This window comes from Protopterus annectens, chromosome 7.part0, assembly GCF_019279795.1.
Source record: "Protopterus annectens isolate FY-2018-M chromosome 7.part0, PAN1.0, whole genome shotgun sequence".
NCBI lineage: Eukaryota > Metazoa > Chordata > Ceratodontiformes > Protopteridae > Protopterus > Protopterus annectens.
Genome location: NC_056739.1, coordinates 552,909,235 through 552,937,228, shown reverse-complemented (window position 1 = coordinate 552,937,228; position 27,994 = coordinate 552,909,235). Strand labels below are relative to the sequence as shown.

General features: G+C 44.2%; 1 protein-coding gene across 1 annotated transcript in view; it reads left to right on the top strand.

The window, feature by feature from the left end:
* Positions 1–27,994, top strand: part of LOC122806591 (C4b-binding protein alpha chain-like) — a gene marked incomplete in the record, with an annotated part of 1,299,259 nt that overhangs the window by 152,664 nt on the left and 1,118,601 nt on the right. The window contains 1 exon segment of the mRNA XM_044077140.1: positions 1,984–2,057. Within this exon segment, the coding sequence (XP_043933075.1) occupies positions 1,984–2,057 (74 nt within the window).

Genomic DNA, 27,994 nt, shown 5'->3' with positions numbered 1-27,994 from the left:
CACCCCATCCAATCTGTGTTGCCAGTGAGGAGACTGACTGGCACAGTGTTCTTTTGATGCTGGGAAGCGTGCCCTGTCAACTTTCCACCTCTGAAGCAGTTGCAGCTTCTGAGAGTTGCATTTGTTCTTCCACAGTTGAAGCATGGAGCTTGCTTGGCATTAAATGCTACTATTATAGGTAGTGTTGGCAGCTTCCCTCCCCCAAGGATGGAAGGACCAGCATCGGCAGCTCACTTGCATCCTCCTCTGTCCACTTTTTCCTGTGTCTATGCCACTATTTGAAAACTGGCCATGTAGAGAGGAGCAAGGGCTTTATCTCTGTGTGCCCTGGGGCTGGTTTAGAGGTCCTCTTTGAAGAAATTCTAAACTTAACTCACTGTGGTGATTTTTTTTTTTTTTTTTAGCATGAAGAAAAGAGGGAAGGGGTTATACGACTTGGGACTTGGCTGCATTATTAGACGTGTGCCTTGCTCAGAATGAAATAGTTGTGTGTGTGTGTGTGTGTGTGTGTGTGTGTGTATATATATATATATATATATATATATATATATATATATATATATATATATATATATATATATATATATATATATATATACATATACATATATATGTGTATATATATATATATATATATATATATATATATATACATATATATACATATACATATATATGTGTATATATATATATATGTATATCTATATCTATATCTATATCTATATCTATATATATATATATATATATATCTATATATATATATATATATATATGTTCACTTTATAACATCGAAATACTGAAATGTCGAATTTCAGTATCTTGAAGCTATAAAGTCGAATGTTACAAATAGCGAACATTCATAATCGCAAATTTGAATATATCTCGAAAATGTCGAATTCGCGGTTATGAAGTTACACTACGTAATGTCCGGGTTTGTGTTTTGGTGGTGCGCGGTGCCGTGTGTGGATGTAGGTGTTATGTCAGGTAAGTGAGTGTTTGTTTTGCAAGGGTTTTGAGTGGGATTTAGTGTGTGTGAGGGATTGGAGAATGTGCATGTGTGAGTGAGCTTTTGTGTTGTGTTTGTGCGATCTCGGAGTTAGTATATATAAGTAGGGGGTGGTGGGGGGCACAGCCCCCCACATTGGCGTGCAGGGGGGCTTGCCCCCCTACTTATGTGTGTGTGAGTTGTGTATGTGTGTTGTTTTTTTTGTTTATGTTGTGATGTGGGTGTTGTGTTGTATGTTAAGTATAGTGTGTGCAGTGTTTTCGGTTATGTGGTTTCGCGGATTTTGTTTGTCGGTGTTTTGTGGATTCGGTTTTATAGTCTCCAGATACTGAAATTCGATATTTCAGCATTTCGAGGATGTCCTTCAAGGATGCATCTGCAGTCCTTACAAATGGGTTGTCCTGTCGTCAGGCAGCCCTTCGGTCGGCCGGATTCCAAAGTCTGGGTCTGGCCTCGGCTGGTGTCGCACTTCACCCGACGTCATCTCTGCTGGTCTTCGGGTATAAAGGCATCAGCCGACGCCATTTTCCCCAGTCTTTCTTGCCGTGTGGCGCCCGAAGCAGAAGCTGTTCGCAAAGTGAATCCATATATATAATATCTGTGTATGTATAAATATATGTATGTGTGCACGTATAGATGTATATGTATTTATATACATTTATATGTGTGTATGTATGTATATGTGTATGTATGTATGTATGTGTGTATGTATATATATATATATATATATATATATATATATACACACACACACACAAAATAGAGAGACACACACACACGTATGTGTGTGCAATACAGAATACGTGTATATGTATATGAACATATGAGCAGTTATAGTTGGAAAGTGATGTTTGACTAACTTGGGTACAAAAAGGAAGTTGCAGAATAAAGGAGATTAAACTTAGTGAGACACGGATAATATAGGAGTCCAAGCTGAAGCAAGTGGATTTATTGATATTTTTTTTTTTTGTTTTTAGGTATAATATAGTTGGAAGAAATCAAAGAGTTTGTTTGGTTAATGGATGGGATCACCAGAATCCAGTATGTGAACGTAAGTAAATGCTGTAAAGTCTGCTGTACCTCATCTTGTTGAAAACTGTTGCAGGACTTCAGTGCTCTGCAAATTGTTGTGTACTTGCTGTTAGCTGTTTAGGCATGTTAGAGGTGAAGAACTGCCATCGTTTGTAAGAAGATTTGAAGAAGATTGAACTATAGGTTTTACCCAGGAGTTTATTTTTGTTTTTCATTTACAGAATATTTTCATAAGGCTTTGTCTACTATGTAGCATCCTGAGAAGAACACAGGAAGAGGTGCATTCCAAAACCTTTTGCCTTGTGGCAGATTCCTTTAGTTGTCAGTGTACCTTTGAACTTACAATGGTGATGCTACTTCAGCTGATTATTATGAACTTCTTTACACTTTGATTTCATGACAAATATTATTACTCATTCTTTTTCTTCTTGTGGAAATGTGTTGTTTTAAGGTCCTTAACTTTTGTTCAAGTTTAAAAAGAATTGGATTTGTATTTGTCTTTGTTACTTTCCAGGTTCATGAAGAACTGTTCTCCACTTTGTGTATTAATTTTATTTTCAGTCCAGTACAAATAATATGTCATGTACAGCTCCAAGGAATTGTTTTGGTATACATTAAATTGTTTGCAGTACAAGTCTTCCTTTTTAATTTCTCCAAATATTTTGGGTTTCTAAAACTGAGAAATGGACCCCATTCCTAAACTATGGTACTGTTAAAGTTCAGGAGATTAGTATTGCTTCAGTCTTTAATGTTGTTTAGTAGTTTTCTCAGCGCCCACAGTGTACCTAGAATTGCCTCCTCCTGCAGTTAATGTGGTGTTATGCATTGGTAGCATATTTAAGTATGACTGTAAATTCTTTTTTATTACTTCTATTACTGTTGGAACTGTGCAGATGTCTGTCTTCCACACTGCTGTCGTTTCTGCATGCTAATCTTGATACTTTGACACTGTCAATAAGACGCTAAAATTGCTCAGTGTAACAATTTCAATGATTAATGTGAGTTGTCTTTTTCTTGAAATGGTTGTCTTGCATTTGTTTTTTTAACAATAGTATTAGATGATCCCACGTAATCTCATCGTCGGTGTCGGTAATGCTTTTTGGCTTGATTCCAGTGCTTCTCAGCAACTTCTGTGTTGTAGTGTTTGCAGAATTCCCAGTGCAACAGTCTTGTCATATTATTGAGCCGTTCTATACAGACCCTTAACCACGAGTTTACCATGCCCATTGATGAGATCTGCTACTAGTTAAGTTCTGTTTTACAGAACCTATGTTTGTCTGTTTCTTCCACTTTAGACTTCAACCAGTGTTTTCAGAGCCCACTGTCTTGGGATGCTATTATTAACCTATAATCTTTTGTCTTAAATTACTCTTTACAATTACTGTATCAAATTGTGGTCATGTGGTTGATGTTCTTAAGTGTTTCAGTGTTGCAGTCATTACATCAGGGTAATCTGCTGGCAGGTTTCCCTCAGTCGGCCTGATTAATAAAGTCTTGGGTCCTGCGTCGGTTGCTGTCCCTTCTTCCATGATGTCAGGTCGTTAGGGGTATAAAACATGCAGCCGACGCCATTACATCAGTCTTTCTTGCCGCGCGGTGCCCAAAGCAGAAGCAGTTCGCAAGTGCCGGTCGACCGACTCCTGAAATTTTCATTTTTGAATTTCAGAACCAAAGTCTTCAACCTAAAAAGCTAAGTACCCTGTTGGGGAAAATTCTTCTTGCTCCTTACCAATGTCAGGAAAAGTTAATAATTGTATTACTTGTGGGAACCAAATACCTCATAAGGATTTTCACTTGTACTGTATTCCTTGCCTAGGCCCTGGCCATGACGTACCTTGCTGTGGTTCTGTGCTTTATTTAATCAACGCACTATCTGTCATCGGTACATTTTTACTTCTAAATATTTTGGATCTCTGTTTAATTATCCAGAAATGATGTCTGTTAGCAGTCCAACTACCAGAATGCCTAAAAAATGCAAAGAAAAAGACAGGCCGTTGAGGTACAAAACTGCCGACGACGCTTCTCCTAAGTCAGTCGCCAGTTCACTGGTACTCAGTGAGACGCTTTTGCAGCCCCTGATACCTGCTACTTCTGCTTCACAGGCCTCTACTGAGACCCATTCGGAGTCCGGTATGCCGTGAGATGCTTCAATTGTAGAACCCGCAGACGTCTCTACCTTGGATGGGTCCAGAGCCACTGTGCAGGCACCGGCTTCTGAGGGTGTTTTCAGGCCTACAGATTTGTATATTAAACAGACGCCACCTTCAATATTTAAGGTCAAAATCTCGATCTTTGTCTAAACTGATGCCTAGGCCACATATGCAGGCCCGTATGCCTAAAAAAATTATCAAAATGGCTGAAGATTTAATTACTCTAATCAGGGGTAGCCAACCCCCACCTTCAAAGAGGCCTAGGCCTAAACTTTACTATGAATCTTCTGAACAGGATTCTGACTCTTCTAATGAACAGGATTTGTCTATACCTATTTATGAGGACTCTGATGCAGAGGATTCCATTCCTTCTGCTTCTCCCCCTGAGGATTTTTCTTTTGGGGAAACTTTACATACCTTAAGAGAACATTTCCACTGGGAAGGTCAGGAGTTTTCTGAATCTAAAAAGAGGCCTAATATTTTCTTATTCCTCAGCATAGGCCTTTGGCTATACCTCCTGTACTAGACATTGTTGATGTGTTTTCAGAATCCAGTATAGCCCCTGATTCTCTGCCTCCAGCCCCTTGTAAGCCAGACATACGACAGGGTTCCTGATTCCCACAAATTCCTTCTAAAAAATCCTGTTGCGGATCCTGAAACCATTTCTCAGGGGCCCAAGGGCATTAAGGCTTCTTCTGCTAAAAATCCTACCCCTTCTTATAGAGACTCCAGGGCGCTGGATAGATGAGGAAAAAATGTTTATATTTCTGCAACCTTGGCAATTGGGGCTTTAAAGTGTCAATTTCACATGCTAAAACAGCAGCATATCATGACTCTTTAAACAGAAAATGATGTTGATTTCTGACTGGAAAATAAAGTTTTACAGGATTTATTGCATTCAGCTGAACAAGTTGGAAATCATACTTTGCAATGTGGTTTTGATTCTTTGGAGGCCTCTTGCAGGGCTGCTGTTACTGAGTCTGTGCTTGGAAGGCATGCTTGGCTTAAGGAACAATCTCTGCCTGATTATGTTAAAGCAAAATTGTTGGATGCTCCTTTGCAGCAGGACCGTCTGTTTGGCAGTAAGGCTGAAGAAGTTCTAAAGATGAAAGATAAGGCTAAATATATGCAGACTGTGAAAGACTTCTTACAAGTGCAGCCTCCAAGATTTAGTAGGCACTGGACTACTAAGAACTGGTCCTTTCCAGTTCCTTCCAGAGCCACTCAAGCCAGACCCAGACATGCCAAAAGCACCAAGTTTCATTCCCAAGAGACTTTCAGTACTAAGCAATGGGGTGCCTCCTCTTCCAAATCTGGAAGCAACAAGGCACCTCCCTATGGTAAACAGTCTTAATGACTTTCCTTTAGAATTATCAAGCACTTGCCTATTAGCTGCCCCTTTGGGGGAAAAACTGGCACTTCATGCAAAAAATGGCAACTTGTAACCCAGGACAAATGGGTTTTAAATGTAGTGTCTCAGGGATACAGATTTCATTTACACACGTTAGCGTTGCAGCCTCACAGCAAGAGGTTCTCTGGTTCGATCCTCGGCTGGTGTGCCTTCTGTGTGGAGTCTCCATGTCCTCCCTGTGGTCTCGTGGGTTTTCCCCGGGTGCTCTGGCTTCCTCCCACATCCCAAAGGCATGCTGTAGGTGGATTAGACACACTAAATTGGCCCTAGGTGTGAGTGGCATGCGTGTGTGTGCCTTCTGTGGAAGGTTGGGTGCCGGGCTGGCAACTCGACACTGTACAATTCCACTGCCAATCATGAGCGGACAGTGATCCGCTGTGGCGACCCCTAACTGGGAAAAGCCAAAAGAAGAAGCCAACTCCAAGAGGATGGCCAGACCTGCCCCCAAATCAGTGGGCAGGTGCTCAGAAACAAGTACTTTCCCTCTTAAACATGAGGGCTATTCAACTAGTACCAGAAGGGGAAAAGGGACAAGGTTTCTATTCCAAACTTTTCCTGATCCCCAGAAAAGACAAATCGTGGTGTCCAATTCTGGACTTGTCTACTGTAAACACTTTCCTGGACATTCCAAAATTCAAGATGCTGACTCTTTACCAGTTACTTCCTATGCTAGGCAAAGATGCCTGGTTGGCATCTCTAGATCTAATAGAGGCTTACCTGCATATCCCAATCAGGGAATCTTGCAGAAGATGCCTCCGCTTCAAAGCAGGCTTTTTGCATTACAAGTTCTCTGTACTGCCCTTAGTCTTATCTACTGCGCCCAGGGTCTTTACAAAGTGCCTGGCTCCAGTAGTTGCATTTTGCAGGCAAGAAATAATTCAAATATATCCATACCTGGACGAATGTCTAATTCAGGCAGAAAACAAGGCCATTCTTCTAAAACATCTGGCATTTGTAAAAAGGGTTCTAACTTGTCTAGGGAACACCATAAATGAAAAGAAATCACAACTAGTACCCTCTCAAAAAAGAACATTCCTGGGTGCAAGCTTGAATACAACTGCTTGAAAAGCAAATTCAGTTGGTGAATTACTCCAAACAGGTGGCCACAAAAATGGCCACAAAAACCCTGCTATCAGCAAGACAAATACTGCAAGCCTTGGGGTTCATGGCCTCCTGCATTCTTCTAATTCCATATGCAAGACTGCATATGAAGAAACTTCAGTGGTACTTAAAAAGTTTATGGAGTCAACTTTCTTACAGCCTGGAAACAATGAGTTGTCCTGCCTCAGGCAGCCCTTCAGTCAGCCGGATTCCAAAGTCTGGGTCTGGCCTCGGCTGATGTCGCATTTTTCCCGACGTCATAGCTTCTGGGGTATAAAGGCATCAGCCGATGCCATTTTCCTCAGTCTTTCTTGCTGCCCGAAGCAGAAGCTGTTCACAAGTGCCGGTCGGTCAGATCCAGAGATTTCAGCTACCGAATACTTCGAAAAAAGCTAAGTACCCCGTTGGGGACTCTTTCTTGCCTCATCCGATGTCAGACAAAGTAAATAATTGTTTAACTTGTGGGAAACAATACCTCATAAGGATTTCCATTCTTACTGTCTTCCCTGCTTAGGCCCAGACCACGACGTATCAGGTTGTTTAGCCTGTGCCTCCTTCAACCAACTGACTCTTAGACGTCGGTCGGAGTTTGCAGAAGAATTTTCTGGATCCGCTTTTGCATATAAAATGCCGTCAGAGACTCCGACTACGCATTTGGCCACAAAACGCAAGGAAAAGGACCGACACTCGCGGCCCGCAGTTTCGGCTGAAACCACGGCTAGGCCTACCGCGAGTGTCTCTGTTTCGGCTGAAACCGAGCCCTCGGTTCTTCCTACGACAGAAACCTTACCTCCGACAACCGAGGCCAGAGAGGCCCCGGCTGAGTCGGCTTCAGAACTCCCTACCGAAGCTAGCGCTCAAGATTTGTCTGACACCATTCCATCAGACTGTGCATGGGGCGCTCATCTGGCAGGGAAGTGCATTCAGGGCAAATGGAGCTGGAATCCAATGCACCTTCATATTGGTCAAAAAGAAATGCTAGCTGTACAGAAAGCACTGATAGTCTTCAAGGACTACCTTCATCCAGGGCAACTAATGGTAAAGACGGACAACACCACAGTTATGTGGTACATAAACAAGCAGGGGGGGTGCACATTCCTACCCCTTCTACAGACAAGCCATGACATTGTGGAACACGGCCTTGAGCTATCAAGTACAACTACAAGCCCAATTCCTGCCAGGAAAGCTGAATATTTTGGCAGACTATCTAAGCAGAACTCTCATGGACCCACACGAATGGAAACTGGAACCACGGATTTTCAACATGTTGACACGCAAATGGGGGAGCCCAGACATGGATCTCTCTGCCTCACCCCAGAACTACCAACTGGGCAAATTTTGCACAAGAACGCCTCACAAGATAGCCTGGAAAGTGGATGCTCTGTTCTTCAGCTGGGAAAACAGTCTATGCTTTTCCCCGTCTGCCTTTGCTCTCCAAAGTTCTACTAAAAGTCAAAACAGGACAAACCAAATTTGATTTTGCTTGCTCCAGACTGGCCTAGCAAACACTGGTACCCACTCCTACGCAGTCTGTCACAACTTTCTCCTTGGCACCTGCCTCAGACACCTATTGTCTCAGCAGAACAACCAGATTCTGCACCCTCCGCTCCAAACATTGAATCTTGCAGCTTGACTAATCACTTAAATTCTCCCTTAGTATCCCTCAGCAAACCTGTGATGGATGTCATCTTGGAGGCGAGAAGATCTAGTACCAGAAAATCTTATGCTGACAAATAGAAAAGATTCTGTGCCTGGGATCAGTCTCAAGGGATGACCACAGCAGTGCCCAATTTACCTCAGATTTTGCAGTACTTAACTGAGATGCCTCACAAGGGCCTTTTCTTTTTCTTCCATAAAAATCCATGCCTCCGCCATTTCAGCTCATTACAACACAGAACCCCCCCTTCTCTCATCCTCTGTTACAGCAGTATCTCAGAGGAGCCAAAAACTTAAGGCCACCCAGGAGAGCTCCAACCCTTGCCTGAGACCTTAACTTTGTATTGGAAAAACTCACTCTACCTCCTTTCGAGCCAGCTGCTACTGCAGACTTAAAATTCCTTTCCTGAAAAACAGCCTTCCTTTTAGCAATCGTGTCGGCTAGAAGGATATCTGAATTACAGGCCCTTATGGCAGTGGAGCCTTTCATCATTCATGCGGACAGGGTGTCACTCAGGACCAACCCATTCTTCATGCCCAAGGTGGTATCCAGTGTGGCTCTTAATCAGTCCATTCATTTGCCAACTTTCTTTCCCAATCCACAGAACAAAGGGGAGCAGATTCTGCATTCATTGGATGTACAAAGACAACTTAGATTTTACTTGGACAGTACTAAATCTCGAAGAAAATCTGAACTGCTGGTAATATTTGCTGCAGGGGCAGAGGGAAAGGCTATTTCAAAGCAAACCATTTCCAAATGGATAAGCCATTGCATTCATTTCTGCTATAAGCACCATGGAAAACCTATCTCCCATGAGATCAGATCCCATTCCACCAGGCCTGCATCTACTTCTGCAGCCTTTCTCAGAGGTGTTCCTACCAGGGATATTCTAGAAGCTGCTACCTGGAGTTCAGTTCATGCTTTCACCAAGCACCATCACTTACCAATTTTCTCTAAATCCAGAGCTGGCTTTGCAACTGCTGTTTTGCAGGGCCTTATAGCTGGCCCTAATACTGTACAAGTCCATCCTCCCAAACTTAGCTTTGGGAATCTACCCAAATGTAATGACTGCAGTTACATGTAATTACATCAGTCCTTCTTGATGTGCTGTGCCCGAAGCAGAAGCAGTTCACAAGTGCCGGTCGGCCGACTCCTGAAATTTTCATTTTAGAGTTTCAGAACCGAAGTTTTCAACTAAAGCTAAGTACCCCGTTGGGGAAACTTTTATTTGCTCCTTACCGATGTCGTAAAAGTTAATAATTGCATTACTTGTGGAAATCAAATACCTCATAAAGATTTTCATTCGTACTGTATTCCTTGCCTAGGTCCTGACCACGACATACCTTGCTGTCGGTTATGTGCTTTATTCAGTCAGCGCACTATCCATCGTCTATATATTTTCGGCTTTAAATATTTCAGTTCTCAGTTTAATTATCCAGAAATGTCATCGGTTAGCCACCTGACTACCGGGATTCTGAAAAAACGCAAAGATAAAGACAGAGACAGGCCGCCGAGGTCCAAAACTGCCGACAATGCTTCTCCTAAGCCAGTTGCCAGTTCACTGGTACTCGGTGAGGAGCTTTCGCAGCTCCTGATACCCGCTACTTCTGATTCGCAGGCCTCTACTGAGACCCATTCGGAGTCCGGTATGCCACGAGATGCTCCAACTATGGAACCTGTGGATGTCTCTACCTTGGATGGGTCCGGAGCTACTGTGCAGGCACCGGCTTCTGAGGGGTGAATTCAGGCCTACGGACTTGCATATTAAACCGACACCTCCTTCTCCTCTTAGGCCTAAATCTAGAACCATGCCTAAAAAACTGATGCCTAGGCCACATGCTCAAGTCTCTATGCCTAAAAAATAAATAAGAATGGCTGAAGATCTAAAAACTCTAATCAGGGGTAGCCAATCTCCCCTTTCTAAGAGGCCTAGGACTGAAGTGGTTTATGAATCTTCTGACCAGGATTCTGTTTTTTCTGATGTTCATCGTGTTTTACTGTTGCTGACTAAAGTCTAGGTCCGGCGTCAGTTGCTGTCACCTCTTCCCTGATGTCAGTGTGCCAGGGGTATAAAAGATGCAGCAGATGCAATTTTCTCCAGTCTTTCTTGCCGTGCCCGAAGCAAAAGCAGTTCGCAAGTGCCGGTCGGCCGACTCCTGAGATTTTCGAAATCTAATTTCAGAACCGAAGTCTTCATTAAAGCTAAGTACCCCGTTGGGGAAACTTTTTCTTGCTCCAGACCAATGTCAGTAAAAGTTACCAATTGTATTTCTTGTGGGAAGCAAATACCTCATAAGGATTTTCACTCTTACTGTATTCCTTGCCTAGGCCCTGACCACGACGTTGCTAGTTGTCGGTTTTGTGCTAGATTCAACCAACGCACTATTAAGCGTCTGTTTGATTTTGCTTTATATTACTTTGGCAGAAGATTTAACTACATAATGCCGTCAGAACAACTGACCAGAATTCATAAAAAGCGCATAGACAAAGAAAAGGACAGGCATCCGAGGTCCAAAACCGATGACAAAGCCTCTTCTAGGCCGTTCGCTGGTTCTCAGTGAGGCGCTTTCGCAGTCCCTGACGCCCACTACCTCAGAGCCACAGGCCGCATCCTACTCTCATGTGGAGACACGTAGGCCACTGGAAACTCAAGGTATTGGGCCTGCGGAAATTATTCCCTCAGATGGGTCCGGAGCCGCTGAGCAGGCATCGGCTTCTGAGGGTGTTTTCAGACCTTCACAACTTACTGTCAAGTCCACTACAGCAGCCAAGGCCAAGTCAAAAACACCATTAAAGACAAGGAAACAAGTACAGCATTCTCCTGGACAATCTTCCATGCCAAAGAAACAGATGCTTAAAATGGCCGAGGACCTAATTACTTAGATCAGGGGTTCCCATCCCCCTCCTGATAAAAGGCCTAGGCAAGACGCTATGAATCCTCTGACCAGGTTTCTGTGTCCTCTGATTCCTCTTCAGATCAGGGATATTCTCTCCCTCCCCATGAGGACTCGGATGCAGAAGAATCTGTACCTTCAGCCTCTCCGCCTGAGGATTACTCTTTTGGGGAAACCTTGCACACCATGAGGGAGCATTTCCATTGGGAGAGCCAGGATTATTCAGAATCCAAGAAAAGGCTCCGAGACTTCCTTTTATTGCCTCGGCACAGGCCCCTGGCTATCCCCCCTGTGCTTGATATTGTCGATGATTCAAGTTTGTCTCCTGATTCTTTACCCCCTGCACCAGTCAAGCCAGACAAGTACTACAGGGTCCCAGACTCTCATAAATTTCTTTATAAAAACCCTGCTGCTGACCCAGAAACAATTTCTCAGAGTCCCAAAGGGGTTAAGGCTTCCACTGCAAAAAAAACCCTTTCCCCTCTGATAGGGATTCCAGAGTTCTTGATAGATGGGGGAAAAAAGTTTACACTTCTGCTACTTTAGCTGTAAGGGCTTTAAACTGCCAGTTTCACATGCTTAAATATCAGCAATATCTAATGTCTTTGTTAAAACAGAAAATGCTTACAAACTCAGAATGTCCTGACAATAAGGAAATGCAGGATTTATTGCATGCAGCTGAACAAGTGGGAAAGCATACTGTCCCATGTGGTTTTGATTCATTAGAGGCTCCTCCTTGCAGAGCCGCAGTTACAGGCTCCGTCATTCGAAGTCATGCTTGGTTAAAAGAACAAAGTTTACCTGATCATGTTAAAGTAAAATTATTGGATGATCCACTACAGCATGATACTTTGTTTGGTGTTAAGGCAGAAGAGGTGTTCAAGAAAATGGAGGATAAAGCAAAATCAATGCAGACAGTGAAGGATTTCTTGCAGGTACAGCCACCTAGATTTAGCAGAAACTGGCCTTCTAAAAATTGGTCCTTTCCGGTGTCAGACAGGCCACAAAGAGGCAGATACAGACGCCCAAGAGGCAGATCTCAGCCCCAAGGCTCATACAGACCTAAACAATGGGGAGCTTCAGCCCCCAAAGGAGGAGAAGACAAATCACAACCTTATAGGAAACCGTCCCAATGACTTCCCTCTACAAATGCCAAGCACGTACCTTGGCAGCACCCTTAGGGGGAAAGCTAGCACTTTTCTCACAAAACTGGCACATGATCACCCAGGACAAATGGGTACTGAATATCGTTTCTTAGGGTTACAGGTTCCACTTTCACACTCTTCCAACATCAAAAGGTATGCCAGACCTGCCACAAAACCAATGGGCAGAGGCACAAAAACAAATTTCTGCTCTCATGGACATGAGAGCTGTTCAAAGAGTACCACAGCAAGAACAGGGACAAGGATTTTACTCAAGACTTTTCCTGGTACCCAGAAAGGACAAAGCCTGGAGACCAATACTGGACCTGTCAATCCCAAATACTTTCCTGGATGTTCTGAAATTCAAAATGTTAACCATGTTGGGTAAGAAGGCTTGGCTAGTTACTTTGGACCTCAAGGAGGCATACCTGCATGTCCCAATCAGACAGTCTTGCAGAAGATACCTCCGATTCATAGCTGGCTCAATGCATTACCAATTATCTGCACTGTCCTTTGGCTTATCCACTGTGCCCAGGGTCTTCACAAAATGCCTGGCACCAGTAATTGCATTTTGCAGACAAAAAGGAATTCAAATATATCCCTGCTTGGACGACTGCCTTATTCACGCAGAGAGCAAGGACATTCTACTAAAGCATCTGGCGTTTGTAAAAAGATTACTAATTTGCCTATGGTACACAGTAAATGAAAAGAAGTCAAAACTAGTGCCCTCTCGAGATAATATTCATGGGTGCAAGCTTAAGTACAACTGCCCAGATAGCTTATCTCACACCAGACAAGCAAAGGCAACTGACTCATTACTTTCAAATGATGGCAACAAAGACCCAGCTCCCTGCAAGAAAAATTCTATCCTGCATTCTACTAATTCCATATGCAAGACTGCATTTGTGGAAACTACAGTGGTATCTAAAGTGTTTGGACTCAACATTGCCACAGCCTGGAAACAATATCTGTTATTCCCTGCCTGCAACAGGAGATGTTCTTCGTCTTCCATTGCTGCAGTCCTGACTATTGGGGTATAGTCCGCGTCCAGTCGGCCCGAATACCAGAGTATAAGGCTGACGTCGGTCATGGCGCCTTAGACTGACGTCAGTACGTCAGGGTACTAATGCGCATGACCGACGTCATATCCTCAGTCTTTTTTGCCGCATGGTCCGATGCAGAAGCAATTTTGCGAGTGCAGGTTGGCGTTCTGAGATATTTCCGAAACCGGAGTTTCAGACCGAAACAGAGTTGGCTAAGTACCCGTTGGAACATTTTGTTTTTCTTGCCTCAGTATTTAACCGGATGTCAGAAAAAGTGAATAACTGTATTTCTTGTGGGAAGCAGATACCGCATAGGGATTATCATACATTGTGTATACCTTGTTTAGGGCCTGAGCACGGCGTTGTTGGTTGCGCTCTTGTGCTAGATTTAACAAACGCACTATTAAGAGGAGGCTAGATTGTGCTAGGTTAGTGTTTGGGAAGCGTTGCAATTATAATATGCCGTCGGATGCTCCGACGCCCGCTTCATCCAAGAAGCGCAAGGACAAAACAGTGAAGCCTAGGGTTGATGAACCGGCAGTCCCGGACGTCGGTTCTTTAGAAGGCTCAGTGGAGCCAGAGGTTTTGCCAGGAGTTTCCATGGAGTCTCAGGCAGATACTTTGTTGTTACAGGATGTGCCCTCTCAGGAGGTAGGCCAGGCTGAGGGGGCTTCTCAGGTAACTGTTCTTCCCTCTCTTCCCAAGGTAGTTAGGGCCTCTCCTTCTGTTGCCAAAGCTTCTTTTAGAGGTAGGCCAAGTTCAGCTTCTGTGGGGGCTTCTCCTAGCATTTCGGCCTCTGTGCCTAAGAAACATATGCTTAAAATGGCAGAAGATTTGATTACTATGATTAGGGGTTCTATGCCCCGCCTGATAAGAGGCCTAGGGTGGAACAGGAGTTTGATAGTTTTGAACAGTGTTCACAGGCTTCAGAGTCTTCTGTGGAAGACTTACAGGAGTATCCTACTTATTCTGATTCTGATGTGGATGATTCCACTCCTACAGCTTCTCCTCCTGAGGATTTTTCATTTTCAGAGACTCTACACTCCATGAGGGAGCACTTTAAATGGGAAGGCCAGGATTACTCTGATTCCAGGAAAAGGCTTAGGGAATTCTTGTTTTACCCCAGCATAGGCCCTTAGCTATTCCTCCTGTGTTGAATGTGGTGGAGGATGTTTTGCAGAGGCTTCCTGAACCCTGACTCTTTGCCTCCTGCTCCTGTTAAGCCTGATAGGTATTATAGGGTGCCCGAAGCTCATAAGTATTTGTTTAAGAGTCCTAGGGCGGACCCAGAAACTGTTTCTCAGGGGCCTAAAGGTGTTAAAGCTTCTGTGGTTAAAAATCCTGTACCCTCTGATAAAGAGGCAAGGGCTTTGGATAGGTGGGGTAAGAAAGTGTATACTTCTTCCACTCTAGGCATGAGGCGTTGAATTGTCAGTTTCACATGCTAAAATATCAAAATTATCTCCTTTCACAATTGAAATCTAAGGTGGATGCTTTGGCGGAAGGTATTGAGTGTAAAGAATTGCTGGATTTGGTTCATGTGTCTGAACAAGTGGGTAAGCATTCTTTGCAGTGTGGTTTTGATGCTGTTCAGGCCTCCTCGAGGGTGGCTGCTACTAGTTCTGTTCTTCAGACATGCCTGGTTGAAGGATCAGAATTTAGCTGAGCATGTTAAGACAAGGATTTTGGATGCTCCTTTACAGTCTGATGTGTTGTTTGGACCGCCTGTGGAAGCAGTTTTAAAGAAAATGGAGGACAAAGCTAAGTCTATGCAGACTGTTAAAGATTTTTTGCAGGTGCAGCCTCCGAAGTTTAGTAGAAATTGGCCTGCTAAGGGGTGGACATATCCTGCTTATGATTCCCAGTCTAGGGGTAGGTCTAGACGTGGTAGGGGCAGGGCTCAAGGTTCTTTTAGGCCTAGATCAGGGAGTTCACCTGCTCAGACTTCTGGTGAGGGCAGGGGTCAGTCCTTTCGTAAGCAGACCCAATGACCTGCCTTTTCAGCTGCCAGTGGATTCTCGTCTGGCAGCTCCTTTGGGAGGAAGACTGTCTCTTTTCAAAGAAAATTGGGATTTAATCACTCAAGACAGATGGGTGCTGGATATCATTCATCACGGTTACAGATTTTATTTCCACACAATGCCCCCTTTCAAAGGCATGCCAGACGTTCCTCCTCCACAAAGAAAAGAGGCTCACAAGCAAGTTTCTCAGTTACTCCAGATAGGGGCCATTCAGCCAGTCCCTGTATCAGAAAGGGGCTTAGGATTTTATTCTCGCCTGTTCCTAGTACCAAAGAAGGGGAACACGTGGAGACCAATTTTGGATTTATCTATCCTCAACACTTATCTGGACATTCCCAAGTTCAAGATGTTGACGTTACAACAACTTTTACCTCTGCTGGGCAAAGATCACTGGATGGTAACTTTAGATCTCAAGGAAGCTTACCTTCATGTGCCTATAAGGCTAGGTTGCAGAAAGTATCTGCGGTTTGAACTGCAGATTTTCATTATCAGTTCTCTGCATTGCCCTTTGGCTTATCTACTGCCCAGCGTATTCACAAAGGTTCTGGCTCCAGTGATAGCTTACTTCAGGCTTCAAGGAATTCAAATCTATCCTTACTTGGGCGTCTGCCTGATTCTGGCTCAAGAAAAGGAAGACCTTCTACAGCATCTGGAATATGTCATAGCAGTGCTAAGATGCCTAGGGTATTCTGTGAACGAAATAAAGTCCAGTCTAGTACCCTCTCAAGACATGTGCTTTCTGGGTGTGAGACTGAATACAGCAGCCCAGATGGCCTTTTTAACCCCGGACAAACAAAAGAGTCTGTCACTTTACTTCCATCAACTATCTCATCAGTCCGTGCTGACTGCAAGGACAGTCCTTCAAGCATTAGGGTTCATGGCATCTTGTATTCTGGTGCTTCCCAATGCCAAACTGCATATGAGGAAGCTGCAATGGTATCTCAAAATGTATGGACACAGCACTGCCAGGATTTGGACACTGTCATTCAAATAATACCTTGCCTTCAAAAGGAATTCTTGTGGTGGGCTCAGGAATGTCACCTAAACAAGGGACTCTCTGTGACCCGGCCAGAGGCGAGTCAGATTTTAACGACAGATGCCTCGGACATTGCTTGGGAGCTCATCTAAATGGAAAGTGGATACAAGACAAGTGGCCTGCCAGACTACAGCATCTACATATCAACATGAAGGAGATGTTAGCAGTCCAGTTTGCATTGATGGCTTTCAAGGAGTTACTTCTTCCAGGGCAGGTGTTGATTCTAACAGACAACACAACTGTCATGTGGTACATCAACAAGCAAGGGGGAACACATTCTTATCCTCTATGCAGGCAAGCAATGATTTTATGGGAGACTGCGTTAAGCCTGCAACTAACTCTTCAGGCAAGGTTTCTGCCAGGAGCACAGAACTCCCTAGCAGATGTGTTAAGCAGACAAATCATGGATCCCCACGAGTGGAAACTGGATCTTCATGTATTTCAGAAATTGACAGTGTCATGGGGAACTCCAGACATAGATCTGTTCGCTTCTCCACTAAACCACCAGCTGCCAAAGTATTGCACAAAGGGGTTTCATCACACAGCTTGGAAAGTGGATGCTCTGTCTTTCAGTTGGAAAAACCTTCATGTCTATGCCTTTCCACCTCTGCCTCTTCTTCCAAAGGTATTATTAAAGGTCAGACAAGACAGGCCAAGGATGATTTTGATAGCTCCAGATTGGCCTCGGCAACACTGGTATCCACTACTACGGAGTCTGGTAAAGAAGCCTCCATGGCCTTTACCTCTGATTCCTCATCTGTTATCTCAGAAGGATGGTCATCTGCTCAATGTCAAGCTTCACTCTCTTCATCTAACAGCCTGGCATATTCTCTCTTGAAGCACAGCAGGTCTCAACTTCCTCAACAAGTTTTAAATGTGATTATGGAAGCTAGAAGACCTAGTACAAGGAAGGTGCACGCAGAAAAATGGAAGAGATTTTTATTTTGGAGTACAGCAAATAATTTGGAGATTTCTGAGCCTAATTTGAGTGTGGCTCTTCAATATCTTACTGAGTTATTGGACAAAGGTTTGTCCTTCTCTTCCATTAAGATTCATGCTGCAGCCATTTCAGCTCACTATGATTGTGACCCACCTTTGTTTTCGCATCCTTTGTTCAAGCAGTTTCTTAGAGGGGCAAAGAATATAAGACCCCCACGTAGAGCTCCTACTCCTGCTTGGGATCTCAATTTTGTGTTGGAAAAACTTACTCTACAACCTTTTGAGCCTGCGGCTACTGCTGAATTGAAATACTTGTCATGGAAGACTGCTTTTCTGTTGGCTATTACTTCTGCAAGAAGGGTGTCTGAGTTGCAGGCCCTTATGGCAGTAGAGCCCTTTTGATTTTCCATAAGGATAGGGTATCATTACGTACTAATCCTTCCTTTATGCCTAAGGTGGTTTCTAGTGTGGCTTTAAACCAAACTATTCATTTGCCTACTTTTTATGCAGACCCCCAAAATAAAGGGGAAAAGATTTTGCACACTTTAGATGTACACAGGCAATTGAGATATTATTTAAGCAGGACTAAGGATTTTAGGCAGTCTCAGCAGTTGTTTGTTTCTTTTGCTTTGAGTTCACAGGGCAAGCCTGTGTCAAAACAAACTATTTCCAGGTGGATTGGCTTTTGCATTGCATTTTGTTATTCCCATCATGGCAAGGAGATTCCAGCTGGGATTAGGCCTCATTCCACTAGGGCTACTGCCACTTCAACAGCATTTCTAAGGGGTGGCAACTAAGGATATTTTGGAAGCAGCTACTTGGAGTTCAGTGCATACTTTCTCTAAGCATTATCATCTTCCTATCTACTCTAAGTCTAGGGCTGGTTTTGCCACAGCTGTTTTGCAAGGCATGTTATCAGCTCCTACTTCTTTATAATTTGCCAGCCTCCCTTACCTCTGCTTTGGGATTCTACCCAATAGTCAGGACTGCAGCAATGGAAGGCGAAGAACATAGTACAGTTTTGTACCTACCATAAATGTAGATGTTCGAGGATTCCATTGCTGCAGTCCAATACCTCCCTCCTTCCCTCTGTGTTTAGGGGTGGTTGTGTAGGTGAGTTTACATGCTTATATTTTTGTATATATTGTTGTATATATTGTACATGTTTTTGGTGCAGGTTTTTGGGACTTGTCTTTTTGGCTCTTCTGACATCTGGGGCAAGAAAAGACTGAGGATATGACGTCGGTCATGCGCATTAGTACCCTGACGTACTGACGTCAGTCTAAGGCGCCATGACCGACGTCAGCCTTATACTCTGGTATTCGGGCCGACTGGACGCGGACTATACCCCAATAGTCAGGACTGCAGCAATGGAATCCTCGAACATCTACATTTATGGTAGGTACAAAACTGTACTTTTCAATGGTGGGCCCTGGCCTGTCAACACAACAAGGGACAGCCTTTCACCTTGCCCACAGCCAGGCAGACAATAACAGATGCATCGGATTATGGGGGGCACACATGGTGGGAAAATGTATTCTGGTCACGTGGCCCAAGGAACAAATGCTTCGCTTCTTCACATCAATCAAAAAGAGATGCAAGCTGTACAGCATGCCCTGACAGCCTTTAAGGATCTACTACATCCAGGACAGCTATTACTAAAGACTGACAATACCACAGTTATGTGGTACATAAACAAGCAAGGGGGCACACATTCCTACCCCCTCTGCAGGCAAGCCATGACTTTGTGGAACACTGCAGTGACCTATCAAGTACGTCTGCAGGCACAATTCCTGCCAGGAAAGAAAAATGCTCTGGCAGACAAACTAAGCAGAATTCTCATGGATCCTAATGAATGGAAACTAAATCCACAGGTCTTTAGCATGATAACAAGGAAATGGGGACTCCCAGACATAGATCTTTTTGCCTCCCCTCAACTGCCAACTACAGAAATTCTGCACAAGAGCTTATCACTCACAAACATGGAAAGTGGATGCTCTATCATTCAGCTGGAAAACAGACAGTTTATGCCTTTCTTCCACTGCCTCTTCTTCCCAAGGTACTCCTAAAAGTCAGACGAGAGAAGCCAAAAATGATTCTGATTGCCCCAGACTGGCCATGCCAGCACTGGTACCCAATCCAAAAGAGCTTGTCTCAAGGCCCTGCCTGGGCTTTACTTCAAATTCTTCATCTTCTGACTCAACAAAACAATCGGATTCTGCACAGTCAACTCAGAACCTTAAATCTGGCTGCATGGCAGATAATATAGCCACTCAGACCACACCTCTCTCAGCTGTTATGGATGTCATTTTAGAAGCCAGGAGGCTCAGCACTAGGAAATCTTATGCAGAAAAATGGAAGAGATTCTGTACTTGGAACCAGGCACAAGGACTCAAACCACTTGTTCCAAATATACCTCAGATTTTACAATACCTAACTGAGATGCTGGACAGAGGCCTATCCTTCTCATCAATTAAGATCCATGCCTCTGCCATTTCAGCTTATTACAATACGGAACCTCCAATTTTCTCTCATCCATTAAGACAGTACCTCAGAGGGGCAAAAAACAAGACCCCCAAGGAGAGCACAGATACCTACATGGGACCTCAATTTTGTTTTAGAAAAGCTCACACTGCCTCCTTTTGAGCCAGCCAATACAGCTGATATAACATTCTTATGGAAAACTGCTCTGCTCTTAGCAATAACTTCAGCAAGAAGAGTCTGAGAGTTACAGGCATTGATGGCAGTGGAACCTTTCATCATTTTTCATCAGGACAGGGTTTCTCTAAGGACAAACCCAACATTTATGCCAAAGGTAGCATCCAGTGTGGCTCTTAACCAAACCATTCATTTGCCAACATTTTATCCAAATCCCCAGAATAAAGGGGAGAGACTTCTGCACGCTTTGGACATACACAGACAGCTACGCTTCTATTTGGACAAAACAAAAGCTTTCAGAAAAACTGAGCAACTGTTTGTAGGTTATGCTGCAAGATCACAGGGAAGGCCCATCTCAAAACAGACTATTTCAAAATGGATAGGACACTGCATTCGTTTCTGCTATTCACAACATGGCAAACCAGTGCCTAAGGGCATTAGGCCACATTCAACCAGAGCAACGGCCACTTCAGCAGCCTTCCTCAGAGGAGTACCAACCAAAGACATTTTAGAGGCTGCAACCTGGAGTTCAGTCCACACTTTCACCAAGCTCTACCACTTACCTCTCTACTCTAAATCCAGAGCAGGCTTTGCCACTGCAGTTCTGCAGGGCCTTGTAGACTCTCCTCATCCTATTTAGGCTCAGCTTTGGGATTCAACCAAAGTGTAATGACTGCAGCAGTGAAACACAATGAACATAGTACAGTTGTGTACCTACCATAAATGTAGATGTTCGAGTGTATTCACTGTTGCAGTCCGGGTTACCCACCCACTATCTCCCTTTTCTTTTCTGGGACTTTTCTGCACCTCTCAATTTTATACAACCTATGTGGTGTATTTGCTTGTAGATGAAGGTAATGTTTATTTTAGTACGTGCATACTTCTTGGCATAATTCTTTTTAGCCTACCCATTTGGGGGCACCTGACATCTGGGGCAAGAAAAACTGAAGAAAATGGCATCGGCTGCATCTTTTATACCGCTGGTGCACTGGCGTCAGGGAAGAGGCAGCAGCAACCGACGCCGGACCTAGACTTTGGAATTCTGGCCGACTGCGGGTAGCCTGCCAGCAGGATAACCCAAGTGTAATGACTGCAACAGTGAATACACTCTAACATCTACATTTATGGTAGGTACACCGCTGTACTATTCTGATGATCTGGATTTTGCCCTTATCTACTTATGAGGATTCTGATGCAGAGGACTCCATTCCCTCCGCTTTCCACTCCAGAGGATTTTTCTTTTGGGGAAATCTTACATACTCGAAAGGAGCATTTCCACAGGGAAAGCCAGGATTTTTCTGATTCAAAAAAGAGACTTAGGGATTTCTTACTCCTACCTCCGCATAGGCCTTTAGCTATGTCCTGTACTAGACATTGTTGATTATGCTTTTTCAGAATCTAGTTTGTCCCCTGATTCCTTGCCTCCTGCTCCCAGAAAACCAGACAGTTACTACAGGGTCCCTGAGTCACACAAGTTCCTATTTCACAGGGGCCCAAGGGCATTAAGGCTTCTAGTGCTAAAAATTCTACCCCTTCTGATAGAGACTCTAGGGCGCTGGATAGATGGGGTAAGAAGGTTTACACTTCTGCAACCTTGGCCATTAGGGCTTTTAAATGCTAGTTTCATATGTTAAAGTATCAGTAACGTTATTGGATTGCTTAAACAGAAAATTATGTTGATTCCTGACTATGTGGAAAATAAAAAAAATTTACAGGATTTAATGCATTCTGCTGAACAAGTTGGAAAACATACTTTGCAATGTGGTTTTGATTCATTGGAGGCCTCTTGCAGGGCCGCTGTTACTGGGTCTGTGCTCAGAAAGCATGCTTGGCTTAAGGAGCAATCTTTGCCTGATCACGTTAAAGCTAAATTGTTGGATGCTCCCTAAAATCAGGACTGCCTGTTTGGCAACAAGGCTGAGGAAGTTCTTAAAAAGATGGAAGATAAAGCTAAATCTATGCAAACTGTTATTTTCTTACAAGTTCAGCCTCCTAGATTTAGTAGGCACTGGCCCTCTAAGAATTGGTCCTTTCCAGCCCCTTCCAGATCTTCTCAAGCCAAACCCAGACACAGCAAAAACCCCAGGTTTCAGTCACAGGGGGCACACAGGACTAAGCAGTGGGGGGGCCTCCACTTCCAAATCTGGGAGTAATGACTCCCCCCTATGGTAAACTGTCTCAATGACTTCCTTTTAAAATTTCCAAGCACTTATCAACTGACTGCCCCTTTGGGGGAAAGATTGCTCTTCATGCAAACAACTGTGAACTCATTACCCAGGACAAATGGGTTTTAAATATAGTGTCCCAGGAATACAGATTTCACTTCCACATGTTGCCAACACCAAACAGGTAGCCGAACCTACCCCCAAATCAGTGGGCAGTGGCCCAAAAACAAGTACTTTCTCTCTTAAGCATGGGGGCTATTCAGCTGGTACCAGAAGAGGAAAAGGGACAAGGTTTCTACCCAAGACTTTTCCTGGTACCCAGAAAAGACCATTCATGGCATTCTATCCTGGACCTGTCTACTCTAAACATCTTTTTGGAGATTCCAAAATTCAAGATGCTGAGTCTTCACCAGTTACTTCCTATGCTAGGCAAAGATGCCTGGTTGGCAACACTAGATTTAAAAGAAGCATACCTGCACATCCCAATCAGGGAATCTTGCAGAAGATACCTATGCTTCAAAGCAGACTACACGCACTATCAGTTCTCTGCACTGCCCTTTGGCTTATCTACTGTGCCCAGGGTATTCACAAAGTGCCTAGCTCCAGTTATTGCATTTTGCAGGCAAAGAAATATTCAAATATACCCATACCCGGACGATTGTCTAATTCAGGCAGAAAGCCAGGACATACGTTTGAATCATCTAGCCTTTGTACACAAAGAGTTCTAACATGTCTGGGATGCACCATAAACGAAAATAAATGACATCTGGTACCCTGTCGGCAAATTATATTCCTGGGAGAAAGCTTGAATACAACTTCACAGATGGCTTACATCACTCCAGAGAAACAAATTAATTTGACAACTCACTTCAAACAAGTGGCCACAAAAACCCTGCTATCTGCAAGACAAATACTGCAAGCCTTGGGGTTCATGGCCTGCTGCATTCTTCTAATTCCATATGCAAGACTGCATATGGGGAAACTACAGTGGTTTCTAAAAACCATATGGTGTCAACATTCTCAGGATCTACAAGCAATGCTTCCTATCATACCTTGCCTATGCCTAGAGTTCTTTTGGTGGGCAGAGGCCTGCCACCAAAACAAGGGACTACCTTTCACACCACCCCCTGCCACCCATATCCTAACAGACGCATCAGACTATGCATGGGGGGCTCACCTGGCAGGGAAGTGCATTCAGGGCAAATGGAACCCAAGTCAAATGCACCTGCATATCAATCAAAAAGAAATGTTAGCTGTACAGAATGCTCTGACAGCCTTCAAGGACCACATTCTTCCAGGACAACTAATGGTAAAGACAGACATCACCACTGTTATGTGGTACATAAACAAGCAGGGCGGTACACATTCTTACCCCCTCTGCAGACTAGCCATGGCATTGTGGATCACAGCCTTGAGCTTACCAAGTGCACCTACAAGCTCAGTTCCCGCCAGGAAAGTTAAATACACTGGCAGACGGACTAAGCAGAAACTTCATGGACCCACACGAGTTGAAACTGGAACCAAGGATTTTCAACATGTTGACAAGCAAATGGGGGAGCCCATATATAGACCTGTTTGCCTCTCCCCAGAACTATCAATTGGACAAGTTTTGCACAACGACTCACAAACAAGCCTGGAAAGTGGATGCTGTGTCCTTCAGCTGGAAAAACCTATCAGTCAATGCCTTCCCCCATCTGCCTCTGCTCTCCAAAGTACTAATAAAAATCAAACAAGACAAACCAAGGATGATTTTGATTGCTCCAGACTGGCCAAGCCAACACTGGTGTACCCCCTTCTGTGCAGTATGTCACGGTTATCCCCATGGCGCCTGCCTCAGACTCCTTCCCTGTTGTCTCACCCTCAGCTTCTAACACTGAACCTTGCAGTCTGGCTAATTACATAATCTCTCCTTTACCATCCCTCAGTAAAGCTGTGATGGGTATCATTTTAGAGGCTAGGAGCCCTAGCACTAGAAAATCCTATGTTGGAAAAATGGAAAAAATTCTGTGCCTGGAACCAATCTCAAAGGATGAGCACAGCAGCTCCCAATTTACCTCGGATTGTACATTATTTAACTGAGATGCTTCACAAGGGCCTGTCTTTTTTTCCTTCATAAAAATCCAAGCCTCAGCCATTTCAGCTCATTAAAACACAGACCCCCCCCCCTTCTCTCATCCACTGCTCAAGCAGTTCCTTAGAGGTGCCAAAAATTTGAGACCAGCCAGGAGAGCTCCAACCCCAGCCTGGGATCTTAACTTTGTTTTGGAGACGCTCACTCTACCTCCTTTCGAGCCAGTTGATACTGCAGACTTGAAATTTCTTTCTTGGAAAACAGCTTTCCTTTTAGAAATCACTTCAGCTAGAAGGGTATCTGAATTACAGGCCCTTATGGCAGTAGAGCCTTTCATCATCTTTCATGCGGACAGGGTGTCCCTCAGAACCAATCCATCCTTCATGCCCAAGGTGGTATCCATTGTTGCTCTTAATCAGTCCATTCATTTACCAACCTTCTTGCCCGATCCATAGAACAAAGGGGAATGGATACTGCATTCCTTAGATGTGCACAGACAACTTAGATTCTGCTTGGACAGGACTAAACCTCAAAGGAAATCTGAACAACTGCTGGTAGCATTTGCTGCAGGGGCAGAGGGGAAGGCTATTTCAAAGCAAACCATTTCTAAATGGATAGGTCATTGCATTCATTTCTGCTATAAGCACCATGGAAAACCTATCCCCCAGGGGATCGGAGCTCACTCCACCAGGGATGCATCTACTTCTACAGCCTTTCTCAGAGGCGTCCCTACCAGGGACATCCTAGAAGCTGCTACCTGGATTTCTGTACATACTTTCACCAAGCATTATCATTTGCCAATTTTCTCTAAATCCAGAGTGGTTTTGCCGCTGCAGTCTTACAGGGCCTTATAGCTGGTCCTAATTCTATCTAAATTCCTCCTCCCAACCATAGCTTTGGGAATCTACCCAAATGTAATGACTGCAGCAGTGAAACACGAAGAACATAGTACAGTTGTATACACTTGCCATAAATGTAGATGTTTGAGTGTATTCAGTATTGCAGTCCTGGATGTTCATCGTGCATACAGCTGCAGTCATAACAGATGGGTTATCCTGCCGTCAGGTGGGTCCTCGGTCGGCCGAATTCCAAAGTCTAGGTCCGACGTCAGATGTCGTCGCTTCTTCCCTGACGTCAGTGTGACAGGGGTATAAAAGAACCAGCTGACGCTATTTTCTTCAGTCTTTCTTGCCGCGCGGTGCCCAAAGCAGAAGCAGTTCGCAAGTGCTGGTCGGCCAGCTCCTGAGATTACGAATATTTTTCAACCGAAGTCTTCTTGAAAGCTAAGTACCCCGTTGGGGAAACTTTTCTTGCCTCAGACCAATGTCAGACAAAGTTAATAATTGCATTTCATGTGGGAAGCAAATACCACATAAAGATTTCCATTCCCTCTGCATTCCTTGCTTAGGCCCAGACCACGACGTCTCAGCCTGTCGTTTTTGTGCTACATTCAACAAACGCACTATTAAGTGTTGGGCGGAGTTCGCCCAACACTATTTTGGCAAAAAGTTTAATTACATTATGTCGTCAGATACTCCGACTCCAGTTTTGAGTAAAAGATGCAAAGATAAGGACCGACATATGAGGTCCGTGACTTCTACCGACACCACGCTAAAGCCGACTACAGGTGCTCCGGTTCTCAGCGAGGTGCCTACGCAGCCCCTGACTACCGATGACACTTCCTTAGCATTGTCTTCTGTGCCCGAGGTTGCTGGCTCCTCGGCCCACACCCCGATTACAGATACCGACGCCACTCTTGGCGGGGAAACTCTGAGTTTACACAGGGCTGCCACCTCTCAAGGTGTCTTAAGGCCTTCTTCTTCTTTTTCCATTAAGGCTTTCACTAAATCTAAAGCAGCCATGCATACTAAAAGACAAGCTCCACAGGGCCCCTCTCAAGGCCCCATGCCTAAAAAACAGATGCTCAAAATGGCTGAGGATTTGATTACTCTTATCAGGGGTTCTCAACCCCCCTCGGACAAAAGGCCCAGAGTAAAGGAAGAATACCCTTCCTCAGACCAGGCCTCCATTACTTAAGAACATTCTGAAGACCAGGAACATTCATACTCCCCTTTTGAAGATTCTGATGCAGAGGATTCCATTCCCTCTGTCCCCCCCCCCCCCCCCCGAGGACTATTCTTTTGGGGAAACCTTGCATACCTTGAGGGAACACTTCCACTGGGAAGGCCAAGATTACTCAGACTCCAAGAAAAGGCTCAGGGATTTCCTCTTACTCCCTCAGCACAGGCCTCTGGCTATCCCTCCGGTCTTAGACATTCTAGATGATGTGTATTCAGAGGCCAGCCTTAACCCAGATTCTTTACCTCCAGCTCCAGTCAAGCCTGACAGGTATTACCGGGTTCCTGATTCACACTAATTCCTATACAAAAGCCATGCGGCTGACCCAGAAACTATTTCACAGGGTCCCAAGGGAATTAAGGCCTCCACTGCCAAAAATCCATTACCTTCAGAGAGAGATTCCAGAGCTTTAGAAAGGTGGGGGGGGGGAAAAGGTATACACCTCTGCCACTTTAACCATGAGGGCATTAAACTGTCAGTTCCATATGTTAAAGTATCAACAGTTTTTGTTATCTCAGTTGAAAAGCAAAATGTCACAACCTGAACAACCAGACTTGAAGGAGTTGCAGGATTTGTTGCATAGTGCAGAACAAGTGGGTAAACATACCTTGCGATGTGGTTTTGATGCTTTAGAGGCCTCATGTAGACCTGTTGTTACAGGATCAGTCATACGTAGACATGCTTGGCTCAAAGAGCAAACCTTACCAGATCATGTCAAAGCTAAATTACTAGATGCACCTCTTCAAAAAGATGTATTGTTTGGTGTTAAAGCTGAGGAGGTATTAAAGAAAATGGAGGAAAAGGCAAAATCAATGCAAACAGTGAAAGATTTCCTACAGGTACAACCTCCACGTTTCAGTAGAAATTGGCCTTCAAAAAATTGGTCCTTTCTAGCCACGGACAGACCTCAAAGAGGTTGATACAGGCGCCCGAGGGGTAGAGGGCAATCTCAAGGATCATTTAGAGGCAGACAATGGCAAGCACCTACACCAAGAGGTGGAGAGGATAGATCACAGCCATTCAGACAGCATAACCAATGACTTTCCCCTTTGCATGCCAAGCAAAGCTCTAATGGCAGCACATTTAGGCGGAAAACTGGCATTATTTTCGAAAAATTGGCATATTGTCACAAAAGACAAATGGATCCTGGACATTATAGACAGAGGCTACAGATTCCACTTTCACACCCTTCCAAAAATGAGAGGCATGCCAAACCTGCCACAAAATGAAAGGGCAGAGGCACAAAAACAAATTTCAGCTCTCATGGACATGAAAGCTATTCAAGAGGTACCTGCACAAGAACAGGGTCAAGGCTTTTATTACAGACTATTCCTGGTACCAAGGAAGGACAAAGATTGGAGACCTATTTTGGACCTATCCATCCTAAACACATATTTACTCGTACCAAAATTCAAGATGCTCACATTACAGCAACTTCTTCCCATGCTGGGCAAAGAGTCTTGGCTGGTAACATTGGACCCCAAGGAGGCATACCTGCATGTCCCTATCAGACAAGATTGCAGAAGATACCTCAGATTTCTTGCAGGTTCAACCCATTATCAATTCTCTGCATTGCCCTTTGGCTTATC